The 9,261-nt window shown below is 28.7% G+C and overlaps 1 protein-coding gene across 1 annotated transcript in view; it reads right to left on the bottom strand.

The window, feature by feature from the left end:
* LOC107444918 (cuticle protein 14-like) overlaps positions 1 to 8,837 on the bottom strand; it is a 13,195-nt gene extending 4,358 nt beyond the window's left edge. The window contains exon 1 of the mRNA XM_071178103.1: positions 8,763 to 8,837. Within this exon, the coding sequence (XP_071034204.1) occupies positions 8,763 to 8,789 (27 nt within the window). The 5' untranslated portion in view covers positions 8,790 to 8,837. The remainder of the gene's footprint in view (positions 1 to 8,762) is intronic.
* Between the last annotated feature and the right edge of the window lie 424 nt (positions 8,838 to 9,261).

Below are 9,261 nucleotides of genomic sequence, written 5' to 3'. Positions count from 1 at the left end.
CAAAATGAAGACAAATAAAAAAAAGCATTCAGGTTAAAGAAAGATTGATTCTTTCAAGATCATATATATATATATATATTACTTTCTCTCAAAAAGGAAACTTTTAAGACAGGCACAATTTCGCAAAGACGTCACTGATGAACACATAGCTAAGAATAGCTGGTTTCGTTTAAAACTCACTTTTTTATTAAAAAAAACCATAATGAACTGTATAATTAATTTACTTTTGCTCCTCCTGTTTTAGTTTAAAGTGGAACATTTGTGTATTTTCTCTAAATACTTTAGATGAGTCGTATTAGAGCTGCAAAATGTGCTATTTGCGACGATCTGGCTAACCTCTCAGAAGGTGATCCGAAGACATTGTACTATAATTTTCATCCTCAAACATCATTGTTTTGGTAGCCTGAAGGTTTGCTATTGAATGTGGACAGAAGAAATTTTACAAAAATACGCTTTAGTGTGTGATGTCACAATAGGCATTACATATTTTCCTGCTCTTAAAATTTTTATATATTTTTGAAACTTATTTTTTTAATCATTCTTAACCAAATTTTAATTAAATTGAATCAATTATTTAATTTTTATTACTTATGAAAAGCTAATATAAAATATTTTATTCTTTTCAAATCGATCAATGTAATGAACAACGTTTAATTTTAATACTAATGAAGACTCATTTATTCACTTTATCGAAAACAAAAACATATTTTAAACTCTTTATTCCTTATTTCTTACCACAAAAATGTTTCAGTTACATGGTTATACTGATTCTCACAGTCTTTACGACGATTCGCCTTTGCCAAATTATTTTCAAATTTATATTGAGTATGGGCGATTGGCTTTATTTTTCAGTTGCGTTATTTTTCGATAAATTAAAAATCTTGGATCTCTTCCCATGCTTCTAACTCTCTGTTGGGAACAATGCAATCACTTTTTAAATTAGCTTTTGATTAGACTAGTCCTGGGGGATTTATCTCCCATGGCCAGGTCTTATTAACATTATTATTCAAAGTTAATTATTCAACTTACAAAGTCTTATTATGGATAAAATAAAATTTTTTATCTCGACCTCTACAAATACTAAATGAAAGTTTCATTGTAATTATGATCCAGTTTTCATTTTCAACTGTCATTTTCATTATCCTTTTTTCATCAATTAGTCAATTATACTATACAACCACACCTTATTCTGTTATTATAAGGCAGGGATGGCGAACCAATGGCACGCGTGCCATTTGTGGCACCCGACACAATATTTCGGGCACGCCACCGATCACAAAGTTCACTATGAAGCATATTAACAATTAATTTAATATTCACAAAAAATTAACAGAAAAAATGAACAATTAATGCCAGGAAAGCAATTAATAAGCATAAAAAACCCAAGCTAACAATAAATAACTAGCAAAAAAAATTAACAGTTCTGCTTAAACTACCGTCTTATAACCTTAATATAAGTTATTTGTCATCTAATCTGCAACAACATAAGTCACACTGATGTTACTTTATGTTGAATTACGCTTATAACTGAGACATTGCAATTTTTTTTTCGTAGTAAGCAAAGAGTTTTGAGTTGATAGTATTTAGTATTATTATTTACCCAATAATCACGAAGTCAAAACTATTTGTCGGCACGTCTATGACCTCATTAAACAATTTTTTTAGAAAAATTGGCACGTTGGTGCATAAAGGTTCGCCACCCCTGTTATAAGGTGTTTCAACCAAATATTAAACTTTAGAAAAATTCATTTTCAAATAATTTTAAGGATTGAGTTAAATATATATTTCTCTTTCCAGTGGAAAAAATCCTTTTCCAATACTTCTAAACACAATTTTATTCGCCAAAATTACGATGCATCGCATTTATTGACGAATACTTAGCGCGGGCCCTGATATTGGAGATTTTGCGCATTTTACATACAGAATTTAAAAATGAAAAAAATATTCTGAGATTTAAAAAGAAATCTAAATTTGGCAAAGCCTTTCTAAATAAAAAAAAGAATGATTTTTTATTCAAAATAATTAAAAAAATATTTAAGCAATAATTTTGACAGCGAGAATTTATTTCAGTTATAGACAACATTTCATCATAACATAAGACAAAAAAAAAGCATTCAAGTTAAAGAAAGATTGATTCTTTCAAGATCTATAAAAGAAATTCTCATTTTGTAACAGATTAAATACTTTACACTTCAGCGATTATGTCACTAGAAATAGAGAAGTTTTTTTTCCCCCTAAGGAACCACCTTGGGAGATTATGGCGTAAAGCGACTTGTTTCCTATTGACACTTTCACCTTAACGCATGACTGAATGTCACCATATACCCCGTGAACCATAGTCAGTACCAGTTTTCGAGAAAGAAAGTGACAAAACGAAAAATCACCTCAAAATTACGGTCAATGCAAATTTACTTTCCATTTCTATTTGATTCGCTTCGTTTAAGCCATTGTTAGCTTAGAAATGGATTAAATCGTGCGGGGTATTTATAATTAAAGAAATGTTTTTTTAGAGTTAACTACAAAACAAACGAGCGTTGAGTGCATTTTGTGGTCATTATAGTTTATCAAAAAAGAAAAAGAAATCAGCAATAAAAAAAATCAATAGGATATTTAAATATAAAAATTTATTATAAATTAATAAATTAAAAATATTAAGATTAAAAAGCTGTTACTGTTAAAAAAAATAAAGCCTTCTTATTGTTTATAACAAATTATTAGTGTAGTATGAATTTCGTAGTCTAACAAATTATTGGTAAAAGGGTTGGAAAATAAATTAGTTTATGAAAATAAATTAGTAAATATAAATGAATGAATTTAAAAGCAGAGTTAAGATTAACAAATTAAAACAATCAACTTTTATAATTGTTTTACAATAATTGAAACAACCGCAGTGCTGATGTGAAATATCATCAGTGGTAAACGAATTAAGGGTTAGAGTTTTCATGGTTTTTCTCACCATTTAATGAAAATGTGGGTTAGTTTTATAAAAAAATGTCCTCCATGATTACAAATTTCTCCAAAAACTAGATCCAGGAGTTCCCTTGTTTACTGTACTGGATCCAAAATTAGAAATCTCTGCAGTTGGTCATTGATAGTTGAAACATCTAACATTGGGTCAGCTGTTCAATGACGGTTAGGAAGCAAAATAAAAATTGTTTTGTGATAAACTGCTAATCTATAGAGCAAAGAGAGATTTTGTTGTAATCGTTAATAGTATATTTGAGCTGGGAAAAATCATTAACATGTCAAAAATAGAAAAAAAAGATAAATGATTATTTAAATTTCATAATTATTTTTAAATTCAGGAATGAAAAAAAATAACAGTTAGAGTAAGAACTGTTTTAAAGTGAAGTATTTGTTTTAGAATAAACAGCAAAAGAATTGAGTGTAGAGCGAATTTTGAAGTTTTCCTTATTAGTGCATTATAGAAAGAAAACTTTGTTGAAAATAAAATTGAAGCAAAAGTTAAATAAAAATATTAGTTTCATAAATTTAAAAATAATTAACAGTTAAGGTAGGAGTAGTGTAAGTTTAATGACTGCTTCAGAACAGAATAGGAAATAAGGTAATTTTATAGTTTATTGGTTGTAGTTTTTTAGTTTTTTTAGTTTATTTGAGTAAATACTTAAATTCAAAATATTTAAATATTAAATTAAAATATTTGAATTTGAGCACTGATGTACTATTTAAATTTGAAAATAAGTCTTAAATTTATTAATTAGAAATTGGAACTACATTGGATCTAAAAGTGAAATTAGAAAAGATACTAGAGCGCAGAAGGAGTTTTATTGCCATGACAATTAGCGTGTTAAAGCTAAAAAAAAGCGTTCAAATCTAAATATATATCTATAAAACAATATGAATTTTGCAGCTAACTTGCATCGACTGCAGTGCTGGCGTGAAAAATCATCAGTGGTCGATGGATAATAAATTAGAGTCCCCTTGCCGTCAGGCTAACCGTGGGAGGCTGTTGTGGTTTTCCACTCCTTGTAAAGCAAATGCGGGTTTGTTCCATCAAAAAAGCCTCCATGAAGAAAAGCTTCTAACAAAACTAGATTCAGGAGTTCCTTTGTCTTCTGGATTGGATTCAAAATTACAAGGATATGGTGTTGAAAATTAGTAGTCGTAAACCCAAACAATTGGGTTGGCTGTTCTAAGACGGTTAAAAAATAAAATTATTTAGTTAAATTAATTAGCATTTTTTTAAAATTTATAAATTGGAGCAAAAAAACAGCTCAAAGGTGTAGCTGCATTAAGTCAAAAACTGTACTGTAAGCTTGAGCCCTGTCTTAGAAGGCAACAATAGAGTGTAGTGTGAATTCAGAGGCCATCATAAGTAAATATAGCGGAAAAACACTTTAAAAAAGAGATAAATAAAATAGTTAAATTTTAAAAATAGTTTTAAATATTAGTCTTAAATTAATAATCTAAACAAAATAATATTCAAATGCAGTTGTTGTATAAAAAAATGTACTTCTCAAATTCAAATTTTTAGCTGACGTACTTCTAATATTACACGCTTCCAAACCAAGAAAAAAAGATATTATCTGGCATATGCTCTAAAATTATTCTAACTGTTTGATGAAATAATGAGTCCAGTAATCTGAAAACATTTGTTCATCAACTTAATCATAAATCATATTCTACTTTTATTACAGTACGTGTCCGAGAGCTTATTCAATTTAGCATAAGTTAACTTCACAAACTGTTCAAACAATCCTTCAACGTGAGATCAATTTTCGATAGTGTATCAAATCCTACATGATATATGATCATTCTTTAATTAAACTGGTGTATATATATTGTCCATGTTTCAGTGTAGTTCACATCATTCAACAAAAATCATCCAAAGGACATAGATCTTGGGATCATTTAAACATGGCTAGCTTACTGCCTCTCCTCTTCGCTGTGATTATATTTTCTGGAATCGTAAGAAATGGTGATTGCAACGAGACACGATTTGTAAAAAAAGTCAGAAGCAAGATACCGGACAACCATTTCTACATACTTTTTACAGTGTCATATACAAATAAGAAGGATTTTAAAGAAACTGTACGTGAGTCCATAAATGATTTCAATCAAGCAGCAGGTGTAAAGATTCCAGAGAGCCTTTCCAAACAAATTAAATATGAAGCATCAAAAGTTGGAAGCACTATTACATCATACCAATTTTTCCAAGTATACACTAAAGCAGCTTACCTCTTTTTGAAAAACCAGGGAGTGCTAACAAAACAAAATAAAGACAAATTGGCAAAAAGTCTTGCAGGCTACTTCAACAAAGCAGCCAAAGGAGTGGGAAAAGAAGACGTTTTGTACACTTTACCAGCTGTCAATATAGCAGTAGCTAAGTTTTTCAAACATGTGGGCATCTATGGTGACCAGACAAAACTTCAGAAATTTGGAGAGTACTTGTTTGCTGAAGTAGATAAAATTTATGACAATGCTGAAAATTATGATTTTAAATGCTCATCATTTGTAAACAATGTAAGAAGTTACATACCTGACGATTACTACTACAAACTTTTTACAGTGTCATATGAAAATATGGAAGACTTCAAAAGAGCTGTACGTAAGGCCATAGATGATTTCAATAAAGCAGCTGATGTAATGATACCAAACAGTATTTCCCAAGAAATTAATCAGGAAGCAGAAAAAGTTGGAGGCTTTATTACAGCAGACCAATTGTTCAAAGCATACGCCTACGCAGCTTGTCACTTTTTGAAAAATCAGGGAGTACTAACAAAACAAAATGAAGACAAATTGGCTAAATATTTTGCACGGTACTTGATCGAAGCTGCCGAAGGATTGAAAAATGATGATCTTTATTACTCTTTACCTGCCATTAATATAGCAGTAGCTAAGTTTTTCAAATATGAGGGCATCTATGGTGACCAGACAAAGCTTCAGAAATTTGGAGAGTACTTGTTTGCTGAAGTAGATAAAATTAATGAACAATGCTCATAATCAATCTTTGACAAGTTTTAAATTCTTTTCAATATTCTTACAATAAATATTTTGTAAGAAAAGAAAACTTTTGTTTATTTTTTTAACATATGTCGAATGATTTTAATGTTTCAAATTGTTTGATATTGAAGCTTAATTAGTTATGTTAAAATTATTATATCTGATCTGCTATGTTTTATATCTTATAATGAAACATCTAGCCATCCTATAAAAAAAAATTTTGTATGATGTTGGACTTTTAAATTTGAATTAATTAGAAGATACTGTAACCTAATCCAAAAAGAATTAAATTTCTGAAGCAAGAATTTTGTTGTTTTTTTTTATTGCCCTTTAGTCATACGTAAGCAACAATTCTTTGCATGCATTGGTTTTATCATTATATTGATACATAAATTGATGCTCATAACTTCATTTTTAATTACAAATACTCATTTTAAAGGTTGTAATGAAATACAACATATGCATTTTCTTTATTATTCCAAATTTGGTATTTGGTAAAATTGCAGCATATTTTCCAGTGCAGCTTAAAAGTATGGTCTATAATATTTTAGAATATTTTTGTAAGCTAATAATTGTGCTTACTATAAAAGTGACAGTAGGAAAATATATGCAGTGTCATAAACAAGTTTCTTGTAGGTATATTTTATAAAATTTTTACTGTTTTAGCTTTCGAAAGAGTGAAATCAAATTACTTTCATTTTTCTTTTGCTTTAACAAAATGGAAAGACTATAAAATTATTATTTATTTGTAAAAACATCTTTACGTAACTATTTTCTATGTGAAAACACACATTTTATAAGTATAAAAAATTATATAAACTACAAAATCTCACGCTCAAAATTATCCAGATTATCTATCTGTTCATTTTAACAATATTTAATATCTTTTCTCGATTAACTGTTAAGTTCTAGACAAATGGCAGTAAAAATGGTAATTATAATGCATCACAGGGAAAAATATAGAAGCGTTAACGGGCAGTTGACTTTCGCTAGTTTTGAGAGGCCCTTTTCTGAAGTATAGTTACTTAATTCCTTATTATATAACCTCTTCTATTGAAGTACAAAGGAATAGCAAGAAAAAAAATATTTTACAGTTTCGAATTTCTTTTTTACTTCTATAAGTCAAAATAAAATAAGCAAAATAAGCATTATACTGCCATGAGGCTAATAATTTTAGGTACACGCACGTGGTCCTCTGGTTTTAACTAAGTAAAAGAATATAAATATGTCAAAAGTTAAATTGTATCTCGAGTAAAAACATTTATTATTATACTATGATCTATTATTGTTATACTATGGTCTATTTAAATACTATGATGATTAATAATTTTAATAATTATTATAAATAGATTTAATAATTATTATAAATAGTTTTAATAATTATTAGAAAAAAAATTAAATTACGAAGTTTTATTTAAGTAACTGAGCAATTCATCATACTAACTAAAAAAAACGCCGTTGTAAAACTAATTTAATTATGCAAACCACAAACAAAATAAATAGTTATTGAAAGAAATCCAAGAATAATTGCAAAAAATTTATTTAACTCTAGGGTTTAAAGGTTCAAAATTATTGGCAATAAGCGCAAAAAGTAAAAGTTATAAAATTTACGTATGTCCCTCAATATAAAACAGTTAGTAAATAGATATAAACTTAAATGCTCATAATACTCTGAGATTTCATTTGACTACTACTAGATCATAAACTTCGGCATGCCTTCCAAGGTACACATATGTATAGGTCACGGCGAAAGACTGAAATCGGTGGTTGTTGACTTTCACCGGTGCATGTCGACAAACACCAAATACGTCGGTGAAAGATCGAATATTTCATTACATTCTTGTACATTCGGACCCTCACCAGTGTATGTCGACAATCACCGATATGCTTTGGAGAATGTCCGAAATATTTATTACATTCGATTTGATATGTATTTATTCGTGGATATAATTACAATTATTCGATATTTTAAACCTGCACTGATGTTTTTTTAAGGTTAAGTGCCACTGCCCGATATACATTTGCCCGGTATACCCTACACTGATGTTTTTTTAAGGTCAAGTGCCACTGCCCGGTATACATTTGCCCGGTATACCCAACACTGATGTTTTTTTAAAGTTAAGTGCCACTGCCCGGTGTACCCTACACTGATGTTTATTTATTGCCCGCCATATATTTGCCCGATACGCCAAACACTGATGTTTCTTCTAATCTATCGTCAGTAAGTATTAAAATATAGAATAAATATAATAATATTAACGAATAAATTAATATAAAATTGGATATAACAAATATTTCTGACATTCACCAAAGTGACTATGTGATTGTTGACATTCACCGGTGAGAGTCAGAAATAAGGGTATTTAGCAAATATTTCGGACATACACCAAGCGACTACGTGAATGTTGACATTCACCGGTGAATGTCGACATTCTCCAAATTTCGGTGTTTCACCGTAACATGTATACTTGACTGTATTATTTTTAAATATTAAGTAAATATAAATTTAAAAACTTTATTTAGATCACTGAACTACTCAAATAAAAATTAGCATTTTTAGAATTACTAAATATAATTTTTAAAATTACTTACATTTTCGAGCACGTGACCTTAGAGTCACTTGAATGTTCTAAATATGTTATATTTTGCTTTTATTTACCCAAATTATTTAACCGAAATAAATGTTTTGTTAACGGGACAGGGAGAGAGAAAATGTGTTATTGACCATCGTTTTTTAAATAGTGACACGAAAGCGTTTTTATTTTTTTCTTGGTTAAGAAATAATTTACGATGCTTACGATAATAATATACTTCTTTGACTTCATTTTTGACTACCATCTAAAAATACGTATAGTAGAATCCTCCTGCAAAAATAATAATATAAATGTTATTACTGGACTGTTTTAAATTCAAAAACTCGGTGAGAAATAATTTAAATATTCATTAACAAAGTGGGTCTTTTCTTTGAATCAAATCAATCAATTGAAATTGATTTTATCTTTTTAAAGCTCTGTTTAGAAGAAAACATTTATCTAGAGGAATTTGAAGCACATTTTAAAGGAATCTATTTTAGTTTAGAATATTTTTCAGTTTAGGAGTTAATTCTAGTTGAGGGATTTGGTTCGATCAAAGAATTAAATTTATAAAAATTCGAGTGTTAAAATAGGAAATGTTTATCACGCAAATAATGATATGATTCTCCTAAACAAATGCCACAAAATTGACACTATGTTTTTTTGAAATTGTTAACAACATATGTTTTTTTTAACTTAATAAAAATTAATATTTACTAAAAAT

Source organism: Parasteatoda tepidariorum, chromosome 2 (assembly GCF_043381705.1).
Source record: "Parasteatoda tepidariorum isolate YZ-2023 chromosome 2, CAS_Ptep_4.0, whole genome shotgun sequence".
Lineage (NCBI taxonomy): Eukaryota > Metazoa > Arthropoda > Arachnida > Araneae > Theridiidae > Parasteatoda > Parasteatoda tepidariorum.
The sequence above is the reverse complement of the archived record's forward strand: the minus strand, read 5'-3'. Positions and strand labels throughout refer to the sequence as shown.